Source organism: Cyprinodon variegatus, unplaced genomic scaffold, assembly GCF_000732505.1.
Source record: "Cyprinodon variegatus isolate N-32 unplaced genomic scaffold, C_variegatus-1.0 Scaffold167, whole genome shotgun sequence".
NCBI classification, from domain to species: Eukaryota; Metazoa; Chordata; class Actinopteri; order Cyprinodontiformes; family Cyprinodontidae; genus Cyprinodon; species Cyprinodon variegatus.
Genome location: NW_015150620.1, coordinates 557,137 through 584,177, shown reverse-complemented (window position 1 = coordinate 584,177; position 27,041 = coordinate 557,137). Strand labels below are relative to the sequence as shown.

At 36.2% G+C, this 27,041-nt stretch overlaps 2 protein-coding genes across 3 annotated transcripts; both read left to right on the top strand.

Annotated features, from left to right (window-relative positions):
• The first annotated feature begins 134 nt into the window (after positions 1-134).
• Positions 135-8,479, top strand: ddias (DNA damage-induced apoptosis suppressor). Of its 2 annotated transcripts, none has more exons than XM_015378253.1 (5): positions 135-434; positions 514-669; positions 3,455-3,563; positions 5,128-5,432; positions 5,591-8,479. In XM_015378253.1, the coding sequence occupies exons 1-5, from the start codon at positions 316-318 to the stop codon at positions 7,137-7,139; spliced, it is 2,238 nt and encodes a 745-aa protein (XP_015233739.1). In that variant the 5' UTR covers positions 135-315; the 3' UTR covers positions 7,140-8,479. The 2 variants fall into 2 exon arrangements, with proteins under 2 accessions (XP_015233739.1, XP_015233738.1); XM_015378252.1 differs by having other exon boundaries at positions 508-669; positions 5,591-8,473.
• Positions 8,480-12,555: 4,076 nt separating this feature from the next.
• Positions 12,556-16,980, top strand: LOC107086933 (zinc finger and BTB domain-containing protein 7C-like). The gene is made up of 4 exons (XM_015378224.1): positions 12,556-12,618; positions 13,645-13,796; positions 14,870-15,971; positions 16,912-16,980. Exons 1-4 carry the CDS (start codon positions 12,613-12,615, stop codon positions 16,978-16,980), a joined length of 1,329 nt encoding a protein of 442 aa, XP_015233710.1. The 5' UTR covers positions 12,556-12,612.
• The last annotated feature ends 10,061 nt before the right edge of the window (positions 16,981-27,041 follow it).

Here is a 27,041-nt window from a genome sequence, read left to right as displayed (position 1 = left end):
GAACTCTATGCAGCCATGTTTGTCTGTAAATCTTGATATTTTCATAAAGAACAAAAAAATCCACAACGACTTGTCGTTTCACACTATGTCCAGAGGTGGCAGTAATGGAGTAACTTTGTCTGTTTGATCACAACCCGAAGAAGAAAATCCAAACAGCGAATGGCGCTGAGAAGCTCTAAAAAACATCGAAGTGGAGATAAATGTCTTCGCTTTGGTGTTTTGGTTTATGGTTTCTTTATTAAATCAGATTTCATGGGCTCCGATGAGTTCTGTAGGTGTTAACCTGCTGGATGTTTATTTCTCTGGGTTGAGCTAATGTCTGTTAGACGGCTTCTGGTGGGTTGTGACGTGTTGTCTCTTCAAGATGGCTGTTTGTTTTATCCCTGCTGCAAAGGCTGCTTCTCCCGTCTGGATGCAGAGCAGAGAGACTCCAGGTAAAAACACGAACAGACGTTTGTTTGAGCTCTGTGGGGAGCAGTAAACTGAATCCTGGGTCCTTCCTGTCAGGTACAGATGCTCCAGGTGTGGCTACTGGTGTCTGAGGGAGCAGGTGGACTACAGATACCGACTATCACTGCTGGTGGCCAGAGATGCAGCTACCTTCTGGGTCACTGTGTTTGGAAACAGCTTGAACTCCTTTTTTGGAATCCATGCAACTGGATTACAGAGGTGATTTAATTGGATTATGTTTTATTAGCTTTACTGTTTGGATTAGTTTAGTTCTGACCCAGCTGAATGTTCTGTCCATAATTAGTGTGGTTCAGAATATTTCAACAAAATTAATTAACAGTGGTTATAATGGTAAATAAATAGTTGTTTTTTTTATTTTGAAATGACGGTTTTATATCTATGAAAGCATCACCTTTATAATATTTTTTTTGTTTTGTTTTTAGATATATTTCTATTAGTTTTTCAAAGTACAACATACAAAAATCACACACCCTAATATAAAGCATACATATATTAAAAAAAATTACGGTCTAAGAAAAAGAAATACTCTTACCAATACAACAATAGTAATTATACAGAAAAAAAAAAAAAAACATTCAATAACAGAGGGAAAGATTGGAAGAAAGAAAAAATAAATAAATAAAAAATGCAAACAAGCCAGACAAGTTATCTAAGTAACAGTTACACTGCACTGGTTACTGCACTGATTTACACTTTAGAATAGTACTACATATCTATGAAGGCATGGATGGCATACTAAGAAACTGAGTGGCTGTCGGGTTCAGTCTTAGACTGAGGAATATGGTCCAGAACTGGCTGCCAGATACTACAGAACTTATTAGTGGAGCCATTAACATCTTACCGCAGTTTTTCCAAATGAAGAGTCTCATTAAAATCGCTTATCCACATTTTAAACCAAGGGACCTTGTCAGTTTTCCACAATCTTAATAATACTTTTACTAATACTAATTCTTAGCTATTACCAGTCCATAAACCACAGTCTTTGTATAGAAATGCTGCAGTTCCTAAGTGAGGGAGAGTAATAATTTTTTATTGTTTAGTTTCTGTAGAGCATCTCAAGATCCCATATTAGGGCTGCAACTAACGATTATTTTGCTAATCGATTAATCCGTCAATTATTTTTTCAATTAATCGACTAAAAATTGGATAGCAAAAGGTTCCTTAAATAACATTTTTCCATAGAATTAAACCAAGTCAAGCTAGAACCTGAGAGCTTATTGACAAAAAAGATTTTGTATCCTGAATACAAAATTTTATATATGTTTTTACAGCGTCTATGTGGGTTGCTCTGTCAGCTAAAGCATGTTTTGTGGTCTCTTTACTCCAGTTAAGGATTAATCATGTACTAAATTAGTTGATGATTATTTCAATAATGGATCAGTCATGATTAATTGTTTCGGCCCTATCCCATTCAGTGGTTTAGAGCATGCACATGCAGATGATATATTTTCATTCTTTTGCATGTTAATGAGTGAATTAGTGCTTACTTATTAAATCCTGACCTTTCTCAATACAAGCTAAACCTTCGTCTGGACAATAATAAAAGGTATACTCCTTTTTTTACCTTAAGTTTCTAGACCACAGAAAATATACATCAAATTTGTTCTACCAAATATTGCACGTCTCTGTCCTTGTATTTTACACATTGTTATTGAAAGAAGTATGACAGGCTTGATCTATTGTGTGTTTCTCTATCTAATATATAATAGTAATTTCTTTTATTAGATGTTATAAGCTAAACATGTGAATAAAGTCAGAGTCCCTTATCTCCCTCACTTAAATAAAAACAAACGCAACAATAATTTGCTCTTTGAAAATGTTTGCACATAATGAATTTGAGACTTCCACCCGAATTTACGGTCCCTAATATAAAGACTTTGTTTAAATACTTTCTCTCTATTTCCCTCATCTATTAAGAAACAGCGCCGCTATTTAATATATTTCTATGTGCAGCAAGGTATTAGGAAATGCATACAATTATTGTACCGGTATATGTAAAACAGCATTGGTCGGCCACTTCTAGAGCTTCCAACAAACTATGAATGAATGAAAAGGAATATTTCAGACAATTTTGACAAACAACAATAAATAAGTCAACCAAATACACACAAAAAGAGACTAGTTAACATCAAACCAAACAATTTCCAAACTAACTAAATTCACTTGACCATAAATAAATAAAAAAAAAACCTCCACAAAATAAACCTGTCGGTATATACAGGCAGAGACATGAAATCTATTAATGTAAATTATCTGAAAAGGGATATGAGGAAGTAAAACGTATTTTTCATACCCCCTCTAAATGCACTTAAATTAACTTAAAGTAGAGTAACCTTCCTGTTAAACTTCTATGGTTTTTATCCAATATTCACACACTTTCTTTAATCTATTTCAATTTTTGGCTTTCTACTGCGATAAGACCCCATTACACAGACTGAGTAAAGCTAATTGCCATGTATTATAACTACCAAACAATTATTAATGTGAAGCAGTAAGAATGAAATGTCAGAGTTGTGTTTTTTTGTGTTTTATTTGCAGCAGTTTTTTATTTTTAGTTTTAATAGTACACTCTCACAGGTGGGGAACTTCTATCAAACTGGTCAGATGAACATCATACTCATCTGTTGTTTTTACTGATATGACTGACTGGAGTTTTGGCAGACAGTACCGTTGTTAGCCTGTTGATTCTGAGTGTTTTAAGGCAAAGTCTTAACTGTATCTGTAAGGCTCTTTGTGACTTTAAAGGTCTCCAGCCAAAACTGTGGTGAATAGGTTAAGACATCATCCTTATTACAACAAACACCACAGACTGTTATGTCCAAACATGTCCGTACTACTGACACCAAGTGAAAGGACTCCTTAGATACACAGCTGAGTAGAAAACAATGGAGATGAGTCAGTCAGTAGTGCTTATTATGAGAAAATATGTTTGCTTATTTTTTCCCTCCTGCAGCTTTTGATTAAATTTTCTGTTATTCTTTAGGTTGGTTGAACGTTCGGAGGGACCAATGGGACCATCAGCAAGATCGGCGTTGTTGTTGCAGGCAGTTGAAGACTGTTTACTTGGTAGACACTTCATCTTTGGTATAAAGGTATTGTATGTATGAATAGATCACATTTATTACACCATGTGGTCACACCTGGCGATTCAAAGCGATATTGTTCGCAAAACAACGTATCATTATGTGGGATGGTGTTATTTCTGCCGCTGTCTGGTTTTACTAGTTCTGCAGGTCTTGGGTAACTGAAACAAACCTGTCATCCCATATGAACTGCCACTTGTTTTTAACTTTTAATCATAAAGTGTTAATGGCTATTAAACTGAACTGTAGATTAATAAATACTGTAGGTTAATAGACAAAATATATTTCTCCTTAATTTTTTCATTTTTATTTTTGTAGTATCATCAAGTTACAGTAATTGGGAGTCGTGGCCTAGTCGTTAGAGCAGTGCGCTTGTGCTCAGTGAAGGTTGCAAGTACCTGCTTCGATCCCCACAGCCTGCACTCTGGGTCTCTGAGCAAGACCCTAAACCTCACACTGCTCCCCTGGGCGCCACAGAATGGCAGCCCACTGCTCCCTAAGTGGATGGGTCAAATGCAGAGTGAATTTCTCCATTGTTGGAAAATAAAGGGATTTACATTACATAATTTGTAATAGGATTCATAAATCATATAATCTCATAATCCAAGTCAATCTGAAAAATGAATCCTTTACTTTTCCTTTGAATAACTTGTGTTGCATAGAAAGAGGTTTGAATTAAACTGTGTGTAGTTCATAGGATTCAAATGTATTTATGTTCAAGGATATTTGATCATCAATACATTTTTAATAAAAAACACCAGAAATCTTTTCTGATGGATTCTAAGGTTTCTTTTGAGTCATTTCAGCTTCAGCACAGCTTATAGTAGAGCTCTACTTTTGAGGGAGTTATTGTGAGCGAGTGATAAAACAATTAGAAGTTGACTTGGGGTAACCTAGGAGCTTTGTCACATTATAAAGCCATTTAAAAAAGTATTCTTTAGACAGAGAGGGACCAAAAAAACATCCACTTTCTGTCACTGTGTTAGATATTATCTCATAACTAAGTTTCTGCATAATCTAAGTTGATTATGGTATGTCAATGCTGTATATTGTTGCTGGTAAGCCTTATGAGGTACCATGTGTTGACTCCCATTGACTTCCATTGATTTTCAGCCATTTTCAACCCTTTCTATGCCTTAACCCTAAAACTAACCATTACCAATGCACTTCACCCCAACCCAATTAACACCTTAGCTCTAAACCTAACCATTAGCAAAATACCTTGTGAGGACCAGCAAAATGTCCTCACTTTGACCCTCATTCTGATGTTGAAATTGGAAAATGGTCCTTACTTTGATGCATAGACAGGTACACCCAGACACACACTAATACTGTCATTACTTCAGAATCCATTAAAAAGACATTTAAATCTGGATCCGTTAATCAAGTTATGTTTATCAGCTACGATTCCCTTTTTTTAATTTCACCATTAAATAAAAATGAACAGGACATCACTTGATGTTTCTTCCTTTTTTGGTATTTTACCCCCTAACTGTAACAGAAACGAAGAGATTTGGATGAAGTATTCATAGCATCACTTGATCTCTGCTCTTGTGTCCATCTGTGTGTTCAGTTAAGCGGAACAGAAAGAGAACCATGGCTTAAAGATCCTGATGGAAACCAGTCCAGCAGTAGAGAAAGAACCCAGTTTGTAGCCAGTCAGATGATTCTTCCCACAGCCTCAGGCCCGACTGGCTGCACAGTGCTCAGTTATTACCAGCGTCTTCTTCAGAAAGTTTGTGAGAGTGCAGCAGAGTCTGCTCATCCCAGCCAGACCTTTAAGCCTTTTGCAGCCCCCCTGCTGCTGACTTCTCCAAACAGCACCTTTGATGACATCACTCTACATCATTCTAGTCTTCTTTCTCAGGCTCTACTTGGGTAAGAAAATTAGAAATCATGTAATTCAAAAACGGAAATTAAGTAATTCAAACCTAACTGGTTTTACAGGCTCGTTTCGTTTAGTGTTTCTTAATGAAACCTCTACCCATATAAGCAACGCTGTTATGTCTAAAAAGTTGTTTTTATTTCCATCCCAGATTCCAACCTACAGATCACGCACTCCCTTCCACCCCCCCATGGCAGCAGTCTCTCGGACTTGTGACGTCTTCAGCAGAGCAGGACGAAAAATCGAGTCAGGATGGTGGAGATCGAGACAGCAGACTGACAGGAGCGAGTGTCTCTCTGGATGACCATCCCGGCACGAAGGAGAGAACAGCCCCGCTCCAGTTGGGGGGCAGTTTTCACACCAGTCCGTTTTCTACTGGGATGCCAAACTCCTCTTATAAAGAAAACAGCTTCAGTCTATCCCAGCCAAGGTATAAAAGCTGCAGCCTCACTCAAAAGGATTTTCCTACCACCCTTCAAACCAAAACACCCTTATCAAGCTCCCTTAATTGGAATGATTTGCCTTTCTCTGAGAGTCTCACTGAATATCTATGTAAAGAAAACAAAGATTTTCCGGTTAAAACGACAAGTTTTAATCTGCAGCATCAAAAACGAACCGCAGCAACCTTTGAGGAGAACGCCACCCTATCAGATGAACCGGCTTATGCTCGTCAGAGCGCTGCAGAGATAAACGGCAGAGATAAACTCCAGGATATCACGAATACACCGGAAGGAGATCAGGAATATGTTTTATCTGATCAAGACCGTTTTAACTGTGATGAGCACCTGAGCAGGTTGGAAGGCGGAGAGATTTCATGGGACAATGAAGCTTTTTTGTCACCCGAAAAACAAGAGCAGCACAGTGAAGCGGACGGTTACAACTGTTCTGCCGACTTATTCGGTGACTCACTAGTGATTGAGACGCACACAAATGCTGGTGCACAGCATTCCCTCTCAGATGCTGCTTTCCATTGCACTGAGCTGAATGATCAGCATCTAAAGAATAAAAGCTTTGCTGGGTTAAGATCAACGCCACACAAACAGAAACTTAAAACCAAATTGTTTAAAAGAGATAGTTTAGGTCTACAAGATCTTGACTTTCTTCCTCCTACTCAATCCACTCCATGTATGAAATTATGTGCAGCGACACAGTCACACACCTTCACTTCCTACAGATATTTAAACAATGAATCCTTAAGAGAAAACACAATGAGAAGCATGAGATCCAGCAGGTGCAAGACCAAAATCACATCAGGAAGGAGATCGAGGAAGTCAGAAAAACAAAAAGACAAACATCCAGTTGGACGACATGTAAAGCTGCAAATACAAAGACTGAACTTTGAGTCACCAAGAACAAGCAGCCAGAGACATGACTCTAAAACTAGCTGTGTGACTGGTGGTGATTACAAGGATGGGGAGGGAATAGTTCCTCCTACTCCTGCTCATAAAATGCAGCTAAATGTTGAATTCAGAGAAAGACAGCAGATGGAAAATGGTCGCAGGGATTCCTGCTGGAACAGGAACGGTTCTGGAAGCGATAGGTGTGATAATAGCAAACCCCACTGGGATCAAACTCAGACAGTATTTTATGCTAACGAGTCAGTAGGTGAGAGATATTTGGATGGATCTCAGGATCAGCCCTCTGAAGATGTAAACAATACATGTGACTGGTCAAGGGATCTATTTTCAGACTCCATCTGATTGCATAACTGCAAAAATGGATTGATGTTTTAAGATGAGAACAGCTGCCTTTGAATGAAATGAATCTAATGAAATATTTATATTTATCTCTGACATACTTTGTGTTCAGATTGGAATTACGGGTCGCAGAAAAAACACTAATAGGACAATATTTAATAGTAACTAATTTAACAATCATGGCAATAACTCCTTTTTTTTAAATAATTTTCTACAAATCATAAATCTCCAATAAATGTTATTTTGTCGTTAAAATATGTTGAATTGCTTAAGCACATTTTCCCTTGTGACTTTTTATGATTTGTGTTGATAAATATTAATTCAAACCCTTGCTATGCATATTGTTGGATGCATTTGTTATTAACGACTACTGTTAAGAATGAAGTACTAACATTATGGTGTTGTTTATGAAACAAAGGTAGGCTGTCCGTCCATTTAATGGTCAACTAAACACATTTTCTGCTGAATGCTGTCTTGTCTGATAGAAATCATGCTTCTCCTTGGCAGCTGAACAGACTGGCCGCTCCAGGTTCATGTGTGTACGTGTGCAGCGTCAGTTATCTAGGGATAATTGTGGACAATGTAATGCCAAAGAGCTAAAATTAGCTGTCACGATGGCTATGTCCTGGAGGTCTGAGTAAAGAAGAATAGGAGAAAAAAACCAAGATCATGTTACATGGGTAGAAGTGGAAACTGCACAGCCAGTACACAGCTGGAGTCCCGTGCTGTACTGTGTGTTGCAGAGTAGAGGTTGCTATGCGGACAGATGAGTGTGTTTTTGTCCTTTTTTTGTCACGTCAGGACCAGTAAGGGGGGCAGAGGTGTGTGTTTGAAATTGAAAGATTCCTGCAGGAAGGTTCAGTTTTTTTTCCCCAGATTGAAATGTTTCCGGCTGCTAATTAGAGAACCTTTTATCAGTCTTTACCCTAGAGGCAGAAGGAACAAACCTTGTCAGTCGGGTGACTTTTACAACACAGCTATTGATAATTTCTGCATCCTAATGATTAAGTTCTCAATAGGCGGTGCAGTCGTTTGGTATGCAGGTAGTTATTTACTGCTGAATGATTATTTTACGTGGCATTTAAGGTTAGGTTTGGATCATGATTATTGTGTTTAAAAACTAAAAAAGTTTAGCATGATTTCATTCAAATGTTTTAAAGGTGCATTAAAATGTTATTACAGGTTGAAATGATTAGAACCTGCTTTCAACCTCCAATAACACAAGACAAATTAGAGACAGCATATCTATTTTTTAGTATCACTTGTAGAACAGTGTCTTGGTTAGAAATTCAATTAAGAAACTTGACAGCTGTCCATTATTACCGTAAAAGAATGTTGCTGACATATCTGTGTGTTTCACTAAATCGGTTTGACAACTGGGGTACTAATCAACGCTTGGGAGTTTTAATAGTCATTTTTACTTGGAATTTGAACAAATTTTTTCCCCCGAAAATTATAGAAATAGTTAAACTTCATTCATGTGAATATCAGGAGTGAGTGACCAAAACAAGACTAAGAAAAACACAGACTTAAGATTTATTTTGTCATATTGTTAAAACACAAGTGTAAACAAAAAGAAATTTCGTTAAGAACAGCCCTCTAGACAATTTTTTTATTTTTTTAAAGTGCAGCATAAAAACAGTAATATTAACATATGACTGTATATTTACAGTTCTAACATTTCATTTTTTTTCACACAAACGATTGAAAAAGAACAAAAATACAAAGTGAAACTAAAGCAGAGGAGAGAAAAACCTTTTGAGTGTGTTGTTAGGATTATAGAAGATCTTACTATAACTTAAGATATTTAAGCAAAGCTGTTGCTAAGACCAGTGATCCATTAACGGCTTAGACTTTATTGTCATTTTGTACACACAGAGATTATGCAAAAAGAAATCTCGTTCAGTACAGCTCTCTAAACAGTTTAATTTTTTAAAGTGCAGCAGTCATAAATGTAAAGATAAGACTGTANGCTTCTGTGCCCTTTTGACCAGTGAGGTGGTGTTTACAGTCCAGGTGACCCCCAGGAATTTGGTGCTACTGACCACCTCTACAGCTGAGATGTTGATGACCAGTGGAGCGTGGTTAGGACGGTTCTTCCTGAAGTCCAAGATGATCTCCTTCGTCTTCTCCATGTTCAGGATCAGGCTGTTATTTCTGCAGTAGTCCACCAGCTTCTCCACCTCCTCTCTGTAGTTCTGGTCGTTGTCGTCTCTGATGAGGCCCACCACCGTGTTGTCATCTGCATACTTCACGATTTGATTGGTTGTGAAATAACTACGGATTTGTCCAGCCAGGTGTTAAAAATGTCTGTGAGGACACCAGCCAGATGAACTGCACACCCCTTATTCACCCGCCCAGGTATGTTATCAGGCCCTGGGGCCTTCCTCTGATTGATTCTCCTCAGAGTTTTCCTCACTTCAGCTGCATCCAGGTTTAGTGTCTCTTCCCAATCGTGTTGAACAGCTTTCACTGCTGGAGTGCTGTTTGGTGCCTCAAAGCTTCCAAAGAAGTGCCTCAGTGCCTCTTTATCACCAGACTTGAAAGCTGAGTTCTGTGCTTTTAGCGATCTCCGAACCTCTCCATTCATCCAGGGTCATTGGTTGACCTGGGTGGGGATGTTCTTGTTGATTCGGATGTCTTCAATGCATTTGTTAATGTGCACATACTACAAATATAAATTGTGCATTTATATTTGTAGTTATAACTTGCACAAATGACTTATTTAATTGTGATTCAAAAATGAAGCCGCTGAGATTCTGCATCAACAGTCTCTATAGCACAACCCAAAACATTTTAAACATCTGCAGGGGTTCACAGGTAATTAAAAGGAGCTGTGGTGATCTTCTCGAAGGTCACACCATTTTTTTTGTTTTAGCTTAAAGAAATATTCCGAACTTAGCAACAGTAAAGTCCATTATTATTCTTAAAACATGCAAAGAATTATTTAAATGTTTTATTAAAGTCCTTGAAATACAGATTTCGAAACTTTTTTTACTGTCTGATAACGAAAAAAGCATCTTTAAAGAGTTCCATCTGGACTCTTAACTCCTGAGGATCGATTTAAAAAAGCAACGTATTCATTAATAAGTAAAGCTTAGTGGAAAATTATTACTAAATTGACATTTAGTAATCAGACAAATAGTCTGATTAAATGTGTTTAAATGCATTTTATGTAACAATTGTTTATATGCTAATGAATATTCTCAGTCATCCAGGTCATAGTCATTCCATAAAAGTTTAAAAACAATGCACTGGTTAAAAAAATTGTTTATGTTTTGATACTAAAGAGTGAAGCCTTAATTGTCAGGGCACAGATCCAGAACATGTTGTTTCCAGAAGCTGCTCATTGTGTGACTGCCTGAGTCACTTCCTTCTGCACCCAACTGGTACAGTACGTGAGTTATGTCACTGCACACTCAGTGAGTGGAAACACTTTGAGCGTGTCTGTGTTGAACTTACTCTCTGGGAGAGAGGGCACATTGCTCTGACCCATTAAATCAATGCAGCGACCCTCTCTTGAATAAGCAGTTGCATTTAAAGCCCTTCTCAAGGAATGGGAGCGTTCCAGTCTTGGTTTGCAATATCCAAGCTTTTTGGATGTCTGGGATGATCTGCAGTCCCTGCAGCTGTTCGGCCCACAGATCAAACTACACAACAGCCTATGGCCCTCAGTCAGCACCAACTACTTGAATGCATTTCTTTGGACGAGTAGATCCTTTATGGTGTTTTTTTTTTTTTTTATATCATGCTTTTAAACTTGAATTTGAGTATTTTTTAGTATTTTTCTTATTTTTTGCAATATCTATTTGGGTATAATTTTGTGCATTTTCATCTGAACGATGTTAATGTTTTTTAATCGTTAGTTTTCTCTAATGATTATGCCCTTATTGCATAAAAATAAATAAAACTTATTTTCATTCAGAAAAGGGTCGATTGCTGCTGAATTTGTGGCATAATTCCTATGCTACGGATAAATGAAGAGCATGTTTTGGGCAGCGTTTACATTTTTGGCTTTTATTTAAATGTCTTTGAAGAAAAAGAGGGGCCTGGTTGGGAATGTATTCATAAACATCACAATTTGATCTTTTAACTTTGAAAAATACATGTCCTTTCTTTGTATTTTTAATCTGAAGTCTTTTTACTTTACATCTTAGTCTTGAATATTGTGCAGTATTTACACTTAAAATAACAATACATTTAATGTAGGACTGTATGCTGATGAATTACTGTCGGACTGTACAGTAGTTTGTCCAAAACCACTGATCTATAGTTTTAAATAAAATTGCATAACTTTTAATATAGTTGCTGTATTTCAGTCTGTTGCACAAAAATTGGCTGTTTAAGAATTAAATAAACTAGGAGCTATAACCTATCTTAAAAACACTTAAACGGGATGTTTGCATCGACCTGAAGGAAAAAGCTCTAGAAAGAAAAACATAGATTTTTTATAAATTATTCCATCGTCACCAAACCTCTGTCTTAAATTTACTGCTAACTAAGTTTGTTGAATTGATTTCTTGCACAGTTAAACAGTTTAATCACTTTTTGCATGTTATATTTGCTGACACGTTTTTTGCATTATGTCATCTATTTGTGCCACAAGACACACTCCTTAGATGTCACAATGCAATGAAGCACTGTGTACTGCTGTAGTATTTCCATTGCACAGTTGTCAGGGAAAATGTACTACAGCCTCATGGTTAGCAGGAGGCGTGGCTGTAACATTAGAGCAGAGCATGGATTAAAGCCATGAGGAGCATGTGGTTTAAAGGGTGGAGAAAAGGCTTAGTATGGAGTTGTCAACAAAAACGTCAGCTGAAGGGAAACTGGCTCGTGACACTAGAGGAGGTTCCATGTGTAGAACTGAAACACATAGAAACAATCCAAACAATTGTCAGTGTTATCTGAAGTGGTAGAATGCATCATAAACTTGTAGGAGAGACTCACATTCTTTTTAATGGTATTAAAGTTTTTTTTTTTGCAAGCAAATGCTAAAAAAATCATTACAGAATATCAGGAGATTCATCTCTGACCTATCTCCAAAAATAAAAGCTTTAAACTGTCCAAGTTTGGGCTCTGCTTGATATGTAATCGTTCTTATTTAGGAGGAATTGACAGTAATGATCCACCATAGAGTTGTCTTTTAATTAAACATGACTTCATGCTATATTTTTGAAGTGCAAGCAGGAACACAGGTTCTACTCGCTGCAGCTCTGTGGCTGTCTATCTGCAGGTCAGTGTCAGCCCCTCTCTATAACAAGACATGGAGAGTCTGACATCACAGGATAGCACTCCTTATAAGCACCTGAAACGTCCACGTCATGCGTTGCTCCCAATATGAAAAGCGTGTGATTGTTTTCCACATGAGACCCTCTGCAGACAGAGTGGGACTATATATCCTCAATGGGAAGTCTTTTTTCACTTTAACTACAAGCAAGACGGACAAAGACTGTTACTCGTCTTCCACCAAAATATGGAGGTAAGGGGATTTTTTTTGTTCGTCTTGTTATTCATTTGCAGTCAGTCTCTAATAATACTATCTATGCTACTAAACTACTACTACACTAAGATCATACACTACTATCTGGCATGGAAAAGTTGTGATAGTTGTAGTTTTTCCTGGTTTAGAAATGTTTAAGTTTTTAGTAATATAGTAGCACCTATTTATTTTTGCTTAATTGCTGAGCATTATGGTAAGTTATCAACAATAACTAATGAATGAGACTGAATGATTCAAATGGTGTGAAGTAATGAAAGAGATATTGATCAGTGGATTATTTGGGAAAAGCTGGGAATGAATTCAATCATTGGTTGGAATTATAAAGTTAACTTCAAGTGTGCACTTGGTGGAATTTGAATGCATTTTCATTCAAAAGGAAAACAGGCTGCCTGTTATATTTGTTTTTGTTTTATCCCTCCTAATATTTGATCGGTTATTCATTTCTTTTCTTTATCTTTTTTTAGATTTCTTACTTGTTACTTAGCCTACTTTAACTTTGACTGGAAATTGAAAATATGCTTTGTGGTTACTTTTCAAAGCTCATCCACTGAATTCAATAACTTCTCTTTTTTTTTACTGCTCTGCCTGAACAAAATAAAGATGAGAACTGTTCACTGATTTATTTCATTGGTGCTCATTTAGTTTTTAGAATCTTCTAAATGTATTTCTTGAGATTAGGGTGTCATGTAAGTTGTGGGGACTATAGCTCTGTGGTTGAAGCTGGTTGGATTTTAGATTCCCACCGTCACATGCAGATGGACCCTTAAGCAAGGCACTTAACCCTAAGTTTGCTACTGACCAGTGTGTGAATATGTCTGCTTGAAGTGGCGGTAGTATAAAGCACTTTGAGTTGTCAGCATGGCCAAAAAAATAACATTCTGCCTCATTTTCATATGAAAAGGTATTTAACTGTTAAAAACAGTTTTGCCAATAGCGTACAAATCTTTCTAAATTTTATTATGGTGATATTAAAATATGTTCATCTTTACCTAATCTATTTTTCAGGGAACATCCTCTCTCCAGGCCACCGCCACCAGTGCAGCATTACATGCAGCAACATTGCTGGCGACTCTAAACCATCAGAGAGATCGAGGTTTATTCTGTGACTGTGTACTAAGGCAGAGGCGGAGCTCAGACCAGCTCTACCATGCACACCGGTGAGCATCATATTAGAACACAAAAAAGCAGCAATGTTTCCCTCATGGCACATTCCAACATTTACAGATATCTGTCATATGATTTTTCAGTTGTATTTAAGGGTTTGTGAGAATGAACACTGTGTTTCATCTCACCCCATTACATCTCAAGGAGTAGACTAGATCATTTGGTACCTTGTTCTTTTTTATGAGGTGTTAAGATCCCATGCTTTGGATAATAATCCTGCTGCAAAACCCAAGTGGTTTTAAGATTAGTATCATAAATGGATTTCTCTAGCAGGAATATATCCCAGAATATATGGATCCACCAATAAATGCAGGTTTTCCAGGCACAGAAGCAGCATATCAACCTCTGACCATCATGCCACCACAATTTTATCCAGCTGTCAGTTTGATATATATTTTTTTTGTCTAAAAAAATCAAATTAGTTTGTGTGATGTATTGAGATGCAAATTTATCCACAGAAGAATTTCCCTTCTTATTTTTTTGTAAAATTATGATCACAGCCCTGAACAACGATAAGTGAGCCATTTAGGTCTTTTGCAGTAGCCTGGGTTGTTCAGTCATCTAGAAGTTCATTAGGGTTATTATTGTTTTCCCAATTTCTTTTGAAGTGATCTATCTGTAGTTAAATTTAAAGCCAAAGCCTTAAAAATCTCTTTCTAATTCTTTACAGCTTTCTATACAGCACTTTAAGGACTTTGTTGTATTTCTGTTTTGGTTTTCTTTAGATGGAATGGGAGAACAATATTGCTTTGTTGTGATTTTTTTGTCTATTTTGTATTTTTTGTCTGGGCAGAGCTCATGAATTAAGTTCAGTTTTCCTAAAATATGACTTCTATTCTATACTTCTATTTGGCCCTTAATTAATGAAATCCTGTGTTAAAAATTGTGTTTGGTATGTAATGAATGCCCTTTTTTAATATTAAAAATTGTTTAATGATCTGAAAATTATTTGAGATAAGTTAAAACATTGTGAAATGGCAAAACCAGAATGGATTAGTGAGGAGTAAATGCATAATTAAAGTGCTGTGTTATTATTCAAACTTATGTTGACTTTTTGCTCTTCAAGGTGTATTCTGGCAGCCTCCAGTCCAGTGTTGGCATGCATCCTGTCCTCATCTGGCGCTCTTGTGGAACTAGAGGATCCAAGTCTCTCGGACTCCGTGTTACCTTCCCTTCTGGACTATATTTACACCGGCGTTCTTCCATGCCCTCTCAGCCAACAGGATTATCACAGACTGCTCTCTGCTGCCCGCCATATGCAGATGAAAGAACTGCAGGACGCTCTGAATGCAACCTGGCTACAGATCCAAGCTAAAGCCTCAGATGAAAAAAGTGCCCCTGGCATAGTTGAAATGTATTCAGTTAAAGAGACAGAACATAATTATAAAAATGATTTGAAGACCTTCAAAGATCTGCCACCATCAATCACAACATGTTCTTTTCAAAGGCTCGAAACAGCACCTGCAGAGCAGTTTCCTAATGAAGAGACATTTCCAGAAGCCCGTATAAATTCAGCCAGTATTGATCGCAGTACTGAAAATAATGAGAGTATTAGAAAGCACTATGCAAATGGTCACAGAAGAAATGAACCGACTATTTTAAATGACTTCAATACTTTCAGCATACTTGAAAACAATGATAGAGAGAATACTGGTGACTACAGACAAGTCAAGTCTCCGATACAAAAGGACCCAATGAGCCATAAAACGGACAAATCTGAGATACATAAAATCTCAAGAGTAATCCAATACCAGGATGAGAGCAATTCATCTGACCTTCTAGAACTACATACAGGACAGAAAATCCCAGAAGATAAGCCACTCCATGTATCTGAGGACAGAAAGAGACGCTCCTCATCTTCTTCATCATCACCACACCGATTCTGCGAGGCAGTGCCTGTCATCTGTCACAGTAGCCGAGCTGCTGTCCTGCAGAATTCAGAAGTCTCTGCAGGGCGTCCTCACAATCAAGCATTGCAGCCTCTTCCCAACATGGGTGATTTCTCCCTCTCAGTCAGCACAAGCAATGACACATTTATCAAAGCTATTAGCACTGAGTGCAAAGCTCAAAATGGAGTCCCAAATCAGGACACCAGAAGAACTATACGGCACACTAATGACCGCAAGGGGAACAAGGATTACAATAGCAACAATTTGCATCTCTTTAGAGTCAGTGAACAAACCTGCAAGAGTGCAATCTATAATATGAACAACAACTCCCAGCATGTCCATCAGGATTCTTTGCAAAGTTCCACAAGTCAGCTTGGAGAGCATTCAGACAACTTAAGGAGACGCTCAAAACACCAAATTGAAAGTGATTTTGATTCTGTTTCCTACAAACATCAGCGCTTGGATTGTTTTGAATGTCAGAAGGTATTACTGGCAACTGCGACACAGGAACAATCGAAAGATCCCAGAGCTGTAATTTCATTTCCCATGGAAACACTGGACACACAGAGCGATTCTAATTCTAGAGAATGCCTTGAGGTGGAAATGAAAGGGGAACACAGTTACTCTACCCACTGTCTTGATGTAACAGACAGTCCTTGCAAGGCATCTGAACCTCTAATAGACTGGCAAGCTAACATTTACAAAGATGACAAAAGCAGAAAAGATGATATATCTTGCAGGGATGAGTACAAAGTATGTAGCAAACAAACATTGTTGGCTTCTAAATACTGTGAAATATCTGAAAGTAGAAAAAGTTCAAGCCCTGAAACTGTGGTGCCATGTTGCTCTTTAACAGCACCCATAGACCACAACCTTTCTGGCACTGCAAGGCACACAGGTCAGCCATACCATGGACATCTTCCATACCAGGTTGAACCACATGAGGATGAACACAAACTCTCCAAACCTGGCCTCTCTCTTGATTCAGATAAGTTAAGTGATGGGGTTAATACTGGATCCTTTACTTTTTTTGGTCAAAGTTCTCTGAGTCAATATCTCCCTGTAAAGACAGAAGAAAAACTGGATGTAAACACCAAACATGATCTAGATATGTCCAGTCAACACGGATCTGAAAAAGAAGAAAAGCAGTTTGTTGACATGGAGACGGTTGCAACTGCAAATTATGAAAACGCACAAATGATTCATGGTTCCTTTATAGGCAGACCTGGGACCTTTTCTGAGTCTGATAGTCGAGGAGACAGCAAAGATAGAAGCCTTCTTTATATAAAAGAGTGCACAACAGGAGTTTGGGTGACAAACAACACTGAAATCATGGACGTTTTTCAGCCTGACGAGGGTAAAACCAAGATCAGCAACACTCCAATCAGTTCACCCCTTGGTGAGTCAGACTGTGATAGAGCCTCTATGCCATCCACTGTATCTGTCTGCATACCTTCCACTCTTCCAGCTGGTGAGCCAACAGATAAGTCAGCTGATCTGTCATCTCCCAATCATCAGCCTTTCCAGTGCTCCCTCTGTGATCGTTCATTTAGTCAAAGAGGTTCTCTGAACAGACATGTGCGAAGCCATCTTGGGGTTCGCCCCTTCCCCTGCCCCTGCTGCCCAATGACCTTCTCACGGCAATACCGTGTCACAGAGCACATGCGTGTTCACCAGCGTTGTGCCCTTGGAAATAGCTCACAAAAGTCCCCTGAGGCCTCGGTTACAAACAATGTGAAAAGGCCACAAATCTAAAACTTGTTGGTAAAAGTATTTCTGTGGCTCATTACCAAATTGTTGTCTTGCAGTCCAAGGGTTGTTGGTCTAATTCTAGCTCCCTGCACATTTTGAAGTGCCCTTTGGCAAGGCAAACCAATTTGGGTACTGGTCTATCACTTTAAGTGGTTGCTATGACTTGAAACACACAATAAAAATTCAGTCAACCAAACTGAATGCAAAGAAGAGAAACTGACAGCTGATTTCTGAGATGATGGAGTCCTGATTTTTGAAGGTTTAATCATCTGTACTTTTCTCAGTTTTAATGATTTTGCCACTTTCTGTTGTGTATTTTCTGAGTTTTTCAGGGGCTGATGAACACTACTTATAGCCTTTGACATTTGAAATGTATTTATTTCTAGTATTACAATAACTTTTGGCAGCTATTTCTTATTTTTCTGGAATTAACCTGAGCATGCATTTGTTGCCTTACATCAAATCGCAGAGAGATGTTGTAAGCCAGTACATATAGAACAGATGCTAAGGATTTGGCAGCTACAATCTTTTTTATTTCCATCTAGCAGTTTCTTGAGACAAAGCTGTCGACGTAGATCAGTAACAATATTGTTCCAACAGTCTGGTTAACTATTTAATATTGTCATAAAAACAATAATGTATGTCAGCATTGTGTCTCTAGCTTTTTGTGTTCCCTTTCCATGGAGAACATATTAGTTAACTCAATAAAATGGGACAGAATGTTGACAATAATGATAATATAAACCTCTACTTTATAAACCTCTTATCATGATGAAGTATATTACAAAAATATCCTACAAATCAAAGGGCGATAGATCAAATGCAGAAACTATTGAGATACATTTTTCTTCAACATTTCACTACTGCAGCACTAGTTTTCAGAGAAATATGTTTTGCTTCTTAAAGCTTCTTACTCTTGCTAGTATTATTTAACCATTGCAGAAGCATCTAAAACACAGATAGTTAAGAATCAGCTTTATTTTGATCTTTGATTCGTTTGAGTATCTGTTGCTGACATAATAAAAAAATACCAAGATTATTACAAATAAGAATATGAGAAAAATCAGTTGAAAGATGAATTGTCTTGTAGTCTTTGGATCTATCCTCTAATTTTTCCTTTTTCACATACTGCTTTTTATGCTGAAGACCTTTTCTATTTTTGTCTGATATGCTTCTGTTTTACATACAACTTTTCAATTGTCTAATTTTTTAAACATATACTGAAATTATGCCGTCATACTTCAGCACAGGCACACAATAAACAGAGGGTCAATTATTTATCTTATTATTTCTACTCCTTATAATATTTTGTAATTATCTCTATTTTTTAGTTCTTACATTTTAAAAATAGACTTTATTTCATTAAAGCTAATTTTCGTTATGGTTTGTTGATACTAAATAAAAACAAAAGTAAAAAGCATTAAAATCATTTGGTATGTTTGCCACCTACAAAAATAAATCTTTGTTCAAGATGATGCAAAGTTAAATTGGACTTTGCATAAAACAAAGAAACCTAAAGCTTTAGTGGAGGATTTTTGCGAATTTCTTTAAAAGACTCAACAACCCTGTACTCCGAGAGGGAACGTCTATTAACGGCCTTAAGTTAACATATCACCAGAATGATTGACAATTAGGGACCCACTTAATCTGATGATCCAGGCGAAAAAAGAACATCCTCCACTTTACTTTTAAGTATAAGGAAGTTTTCATTCAGAATTGTAGAAAAATGTCCGCTTAATAGTTTAGTGCAGTAACTGTTTACTTTTATACTTTAAGTAGTTCTAAAACTGGTACTGTTACACTTACTTGAGTAAAAAGCTAAAGTTGATGCTCTAACTTCAACTAAAGCATTTTTAAACAGTAGGATTTATATTTCTGCTTGAGTAATAAATATTAATACTTTGACAATAAATAAGATATCTCAGAGCCTAATTTTATAGACCACTAGAAAGCTATTGATCTTGACGAGTTTTAAAATGTACTGGTATGTTGAGGGAACATTTAAAGGTTTCGAGGAGTTTAAACCTCAAAGATATTCATTTTAGTGAATACGATATTGCAAAGCACACAATAATACATTGCATTTTTATTTTGCATAATTGCACAGAGTTATGTAAACAAATTTTCATTATTTTATTTTTTACATGATTTTATTCTTTCTGATTTTATACACTTGGAAATTTCAAGTTTGTTTGAATCTTCTAACAATGAATGCATGTCACCTTGCTCTTGTTGCACAAAAACCTCCCCCTTGTGGGATAATAAAGGATTTTTTTATTCAGTTCTTTTCTCATTCTTAGAAACATTAAAGTTGCATTCAGATGCCTATTATCACTGCTTAAAATGCACTTTCTTATTTTGTTGTCCACTCTATACAACTTTAAGGAGTGAATTGCTTGATAAAGTCCTTGTTTGTCCAGATTTGTTTTATAAGAAGCAAATCTGGAAAAATCTGGACATGCCAAAGCCATGTTTTTCAGTTAGCCCAGTATGTTTTAAAAACTTGGCATTTTTTAACGGGACTTGATAAACGATGTTGGTCTTTGTCTGCTTCTTTAAATATGATTTTGTCTTACAACCCCATGAGGGCTCGGCACTTTTATTGTATATGGTAAACAAGAAAACAAACTACTGCAGCTGCTCATGGATCAAACACCATTTTGTATAAGGATGCATCCGTCCATTGTCACCTAAGATCGAATTGAGTAGGCGGTCCCTATAGAAACTGTTCTCCAGCTCATCCTGGGGATTTAAACGTTGTTAATAAATCTGTATTTTAAAAGAAGACACTCTTCATCAACAAAGTCTTGGAAGAAGCAGTATTTATTAGCAAATAGCAACACATAGGCATTTAACAACGAATAAACACTCAAGAAGTACTTGTGCTCTGTTGTGTTTATGTCAAACTACTTGTTGAAAATTTAAGCTCAAATTAACCTGTCAAGTTTTAATATTTCATGTTTTGAAGTTAGAAAACAAATCACAAACATAAAATCATGTTGCTATAAATGAATGACTATAAAATACATAATGCTTAACCACGAAAACATACTTTTACCAATGGGATGTCACATTACAATTCAGTTAAAATTTAAAATTTTTTATTAGTACTTCGAGTTATATATATATATATATATATATATAGACCTATTATGCCCTATGTTCATCAACAAATGTATGCAATGAGTAATGCTGGAAGTATTACTTCCAGCATTACTCATTGATAAAGCTGATTGAAACACTGGAAGTATTTCAATCAGCTTTATATCTTCAGACATAAAGCTGATTGAAACAGGCTTTACTAGAGAATAACTGGGCTGATATTTTCACCAATAACATTTTATTAGTTTATGATAGTCCTTTTAAACTCAGAAATAAATTTTTTTGTTTTTTCTATATTGAAAAGGCAACATTTTACTTTGTAAAGAAAACAATACAACAAAATTGCACATAAGTATTCACTTCATGATACATTTTCTCTAAAAACTGCTTTTATCATTATTTTTCAAGCTGTAGAATTACACTGACATAGAAGAGTTATGTTCTAAGATAAAAGTGAAAAAAGAAATAAATGTTTAAGTTTTCCATCATCAGTTTCATCACTCATACCCTGGTGCTTGGCAAATACCTGGGTTGGTAGAAGCCAGTGAAACACCAGCTTTAGTAAAACCAAGCAGGAACATCTATCTGGGTTATGTGATTGTGCTTGGATGGTACTACTGAATAAAGGTGTAAAGACAATGAGGGTTGATCAAGGAGTTTTTTTTCTCTAACCATTTTAACTTGATATTCTTAAAAAAAAACAAAAGCTGTCTGGCTCAATTTCCACTGAAGTCTAAAACCTGTATTTCTCAAGAATATATTAGTACTTAACAAGTATGCCATCACTTAACTATTCAGTGCTCTGCCAAAAGAGGTTACCAAACAAGAGTGTCATTGTGCGACAGTATCTTTCCTCTGTGTGAGCTTTTGTGCAACCTGTGGTTCCTGGTTGCATTTGAGATTCTTAGCTTTAATGGAACTTTGCGATTCCAATGAAAATTGTCTTTTCTTGTTCTGCATGCTTTGAAATTAATCCACTGGCAAAAAATAATTATTCTGGGTTTGAAACACTGTCTTAGATTTTTTTTTTTGGTGTGTTTTATTTACAAATACCAAAGTGATGTAACACTTACACCACAGTGAGATAACTAGTGTGACTTCCCTTAATCAGGTGAGGGTTTTATAGAGAAAGATGAGGTATATATTAGATCAGACTTTATTAATTTCCAAAACAGTAGCTTAAATATCTTTATACATAAAGTTTTGAAAAAATCCTGTGGTCAGTTTCACAAAGCAGGTTTAACAAACTCAGACTTAAATCCTCAGCTCTGACTTGATCTAGCCTAAGGTGAGAAACTCTAAGTTTGTAGTTTCACAACCGCTGATGGGAGTTAGTTTAACACCGAGTACCTTCACTTGGAATTTAGTGTACACAGAGTGTATAAAAAACAAAATTTCGATGCATACAGCTTTTTCAACAGAGAATGAGCAGCTTTGCAGTGAAACAAACGTCCTTTTATAAAGTGCAGCAGTAATCAAAATGTAAACAGTAAAGGAGAGACATAGTGCAAAAGGCATTGATGTGAAAGATTCAGAGTTGTATGCAACAACTATGAAAAGCCATCATCAGTGGAGCCCCGATTTGATGAGTCACGATGACAACAGGCAAGTGGAAGTTGGTCTATTTTAGAGCACTGGAACTAGAGATTGTAATGCTGAATACAAAAAAATTATTGGAAAATGTGTTTAAAAAAAGAGCAGCAATGCTACAGATAAAAAGGAGAGGGAGATGGCCTAGGATTGCTGCCTGAGTTAATGTATAATTTTATATTTATGGTAGGCTGTTTTGACATTATGGACTGCTCATGGGCTTGCTATGCAGCAAGAAGGTTCTGGGTTTGATTCCCCCTTGGGGTCTTTCTGCATAGACTTTTAATGTTCTCCCTGTGCATGCGTGGTTTCCCTCCAGGTACTCCGTCTTTCTCCCACAGTCGAAAACCATGACTGTTAGGTTAATTGGCTTCTCTAAATTCTCCTTAAGTGTGAGTGTGCGCATGAAAGGTTGTTTGTCCTGTTTGTCTCTGTGTTGCCCTGCGATGGACTGGCGACCTGTCCAGGGTGTACCCCGCCTCTCGCCCATAGACAGTGACCCCAGCAGGGATAAGTGTGATGAATAATGGATGGATGAATGTTTTGACTTTTATTAAACGCACTCTTTTTCTGTTGTTCCATTTTTTTTTAGATGTCTTAAATAGGATTCAAACAAAATTCATGATTATAGAAAACAAAATTGTAGGCTTTTAGTAAGAATTATGTTTCAGATACCAAGACATGATTACAAATTTTAAGTGCCTGTTTCCACATATGAATCTTTGCACAATGTATTCTATTTCAGTGAAATCCCAGGTGGAGAATCGTAGCTGATAGCAGGTAAAGAAAACACGCTTTGTGATATGTAAAACTCAGAGCTTCATTGTTTTCATGGTGAACAAACGTAAGAGTATTTATTAAACCTACTTCTTAAAAAAAATGTGGGTTACTAAAAACACTAAAACAGAAAAATCCAAATAAGCACAATAGCTAAAAAATGCAACAATGCTGATAAAGATTCTCAGTCATCCAGGTCATAGTCATTCCAAAAAATTAAAAAATCCACTGAACTTTGTTTCCAAGTTGGAAGACATTTCACTTTCCATCCACAAAGCTTTTTCAATTCAAAATGTCAGAATTAGCCTTGAGTTTATAGAGTGGACCAAAACAAAATGTCTTCAAACTTTAAAACAAAAGTCCAGTTAATTGTTATTTTTTAAAACTTTTTTGAAAAAAATGCAGTAATAAAAATTATCTCTAAATTATGGATTAAGATTTTGAGGTTAAGATGGCTACTGTAAGGGTAGCAGTTTGCTGCCTCTACTGTGTGCTCTTTAGTGTTTTTACATAACACTAATAATATATCTAATATCTTTAGATTACATGAATGCAAAGGAAAAAACAAAACAACAGATATTAGTTGGGTGACTTGTCATACATTATATAAAACAAAAATATGTGTTAGAGTGAAATGGTTACCATTTACACATCTATCAGTGTTCAGATTGCTGAATGATTTGCAATACTTTGGACGTTCCTGTTGCAGTTATTCAACTGGAGTTTCAGTTGCATTCACTGTTATCATTACAGTGGCCTGAAAAGAAGAGGAAAAAAATGCAGGATTAAACGAACACTGATGATGATGTCATTGAAAAACTTGTTAGACCATCTTTGTTTTTTGTTCTGTTGTCATGTTAATGGTAGGCTAAAGACCAATGGTTCTCAACCCTCTCTAGAAACTATTTTTTCTTCTCTGTGTGTTCCTATATATGGTAACTGACAATGTTTCATTGTGCTTTAAAGAATTGGTTTAATGAGGAATTAGCTGCAGTAGCTTATTAAAATATTGTGTGAACCATAAAAAAAGGGTATTTATTTACTTTTTTTTAAGTAATGGCTCGATTGGTACTCTGTATGCTGATATTTTTTATTTTTTGTACTGCATGTGGGTATGTATGGTTTTTAATCCATCTCACAACAAATTTACCTACAGGGGTCCATTTCACTAACCTGACAACAGCCAGATGCATGTCTCGCTCCGCCCAGCTCCACTCGGAGCGAGACATGCATCTGGCTGTTGTCAGGTTACCATTTCACAAAACAGGTTTAACAAACTCAGATTCAAATCCACAACTCTATGTTTATCTCACCAAAGGTTATTAACTCTGAGTTTTGGGTTTCACAACAGCTGCTATGAATTAGTTCAATCAACTCTAAGTAGGTCCACTCAGAGTGAAGCGTGTGCGTAACAAGTTTTTAAAAAGCCATTATCAGTGGAGCCCCGATTCGACTAGTCACCATAACAACAGGCAACAGGAAGTGCCTATTTCACTCCACTGGGACTAAAGATTTTAATGAAGAAATAAAAAAATGGAGAATGTGATTAAAAACAAAAAAACAGCACTATAGCTAAAAAAAAAAAGAAGAAGAAGAAGATGGCGAAGCAGAAGATTGTTGCTTGACTTAATGCAGAGGTTTATATGGAGTCACTATGGCAGGCTGTTTTTATACTTATTAAAAGCACTTTCCTCTCTGTTGTTCCATTTGTAGATCACTAAAATAAGATTTATCTTAATCAAACTCCCACTTTTACTTCAACATTTTAGAAAATACATTATCCTAATTTACATTTTAGAAAATGATTAAAAAATATAATAATAATAAAAATAGATTTTATTTTTAATGCACTTTACATTTAAGAAAAAATTGTGTGATCAGGTAAAATCATCATAGAAGGGTAAAATCAAAATTTAAAACTAAACATCGCTTTAAAACACTTATGAATAAAATCAATAGCATAATTGTAAAATGTTAAAAGTCATACGTTCTGCTAAAAAGAAATGTTTTTAATCCTTTTTTTAAAGTCTGAATAGTCTGTGGTCCCCTCAGATGATCAGGGAGAGTACTCCAGGTCCGAGGAGCGGCAGAGCAGAAGGCAAGATTGCCCATGGTGCTTAGCTTAGTCCTAAGGGGGAAGAAGTTGGTTTGAGTAACAATTAAGTTTTATTTACCTAGAAATGTTTACACATTTTAACTGGACATTATGTACGATATCTGAAATATATTTCTTATTAGGCAAAATAATACAAATGCTGACCACCAACAATAGGAATATGGAGATCTGAAATTAAAATCTAAACATCCAGTAAATTTATTCTAGAAGTGAATAATGTCCTTTTGTTCGAAGAAAAAAATGTTGATTTCAAATATCAGGAGTATATGTTCAGTAAAACTAATACATATCAAACTAAATAAAATGATCGCTCAAAATAACTAAACCGAAAACAAATAAATCTCATATCCTGTCAATTGATTTGTAGAATCCATTGATAAAACTAGATGTCAGTTTGGTTTTGGTAAGTGTAACAAAAACAAAAGCTCATAAAAGTAATTTTGAGCACTTTTATTGGCATTCCATCTGCTTTTTTCTGCCCGTTTTAGTCACAGTAATAATTTGTACATGATTGCAAAAAAAAAAAATTTTTTTGAACACAGTGGTGGTCTAATAATTTTTTCCATGACTGCATGCATGCTGCCTTTGATGCTCACATCGAGGTGTATCATAGGGAATATCAATGCAGGCAATTTACACTTAGCAGCTGTTTCTGTGAGTGTTTTTTTATATGCTTAGTGTTGAACTGAGGGTGAGAGTGATGCAATGGCCTGTGAGAGTACAAGGGAAGTAAAGATGTCCTGTTTTTTATTGTTAAAACTGATATATCTGTATACTAGGAGTCCTAATAATGGAAAATCAAATTCTAATGCCACAAAAATGAAGTCTGGAAAAGAAAAAACTAAAGTGGCAAGGGACATTATACCAGATATAATTGATGTAAACTACGGTAATACTTTTTACCAAACATGAACACATTTTTTATTTTTCCCCTCAAGCACTGTAGCCACCCTCACTCGTTGTTAGACGTACAGAATATTAATCTCAGTGCTCCCCACCAACAGTTAGAAGTGAAGAAACCTCATGCATGAGACTCTAAACGTCTTCTAGAAACTTTGACCCTGACCTGGATGAATCTTCACAGGTACATAATTATGAAGGAAAAACAAAGAAAAGCATATTAAATAAAATGACATACACTGGAGTTATAATTAACTGAAAAACTTTTTTTTCTGCAGATAAGACTGCAATGTTAACAGCTTGCAATGCACATTGTTTAGTAGAACTAATGCTTGATGTAAACACTGCTACCTTCACATGTAAATTAGTTAACTGGAAATAAAAAGAAACTAAAACAATGTTAAAGGTACTTTTGGACAATCTTTCATAGAAAGAATTTATACTTAATTACAGGACAACCAGCAGTGAAACATAAACATTGCAGGATTTAAACTTTATGCTCTCTAACAGTAAAGCACATCCCATAAAATTTGATATTTTTAATCATGTTTGCTTCTCAATAAAAAAAAAAAAAACGGTCTGTTTGATGTTCTCAAAGCAATCAAAAGAAATAAAAAGCTCCAGAGTATTCTTGAGAGGAGAAGAATTACAACTCGTCACAGAATTCAAGTACCTTGGCGTGATACTTGATTACACTTTGTCCTTCAAAAATCATATCAAAAAACTTGCCAATACTGTCAAATTTAACCTTAAAAATTGTAAACAAATCAGGTTTTTTTTAACACTTGGTGCTGCTAGAATGATTCTCCACTCAATGATTTTATCTTACATTGAATACTGCATCACAAGTTGGTCTCTCTCCAAAGTTACCAATTTTAAATTAATTGAATCACTGTACAAAAAATCTCTTAAAGTGTTTGACGAAAAACCCAATTCTTTCCATGTATGTAATATTTTGAACAAGTACAATCTTTTAAATTTTTAAAATTTTAAGTATGTATGCTTCATTTATAAAGCGCTAGATGGACTAGCCCCACTTCCTGTGTCTACTCTGTTCAAACCTAAGACTTCAAGTGGCCTGAGAACCAGGGCCTCCTCCAGAGGAGACTGTA

Bases quoted from the DNA above. Each gene is read 5' to 3' on its own strand.
- LOC107086933 (XM_015378224.1), top strand. The intron at 13,797-14,869 runs GTGAGCATCATA...TTGCTCTTCAAG, and splicing joins CAGCTCTACCATGCACACCG to GTGTATTCTGGCAGCCTCCA. The intron at 15,972-16,911 runs GTCAGTGAACAA...GTTCCTTTATAG, and splicing joins ACAATTTGCATCTCTTTAGA to GCAGACCTGGGACCTTTTCT.
- ddias (XM_015378252.1), top strand. From the start codon at position 316: ATGTCTGTTAGACGGCTTCTGGTGGGTTGTGACGTGTTGTCTCTTCAA. The intron at 670-3,454 runs GTGATTTAATTG...GTTATTCTTTAG, and splicing joins CATGCAACTGGATTACAGAG to GTTGGTTGAACGTTCGGAGG. The intron at 3,564-5,127 runs GTATTGTATGTA...CTGTGTGTTCAG, and splicing joins ACTTCATCTTTGGTATAAAG to TTAAGCGGAACAGAAAGAGA.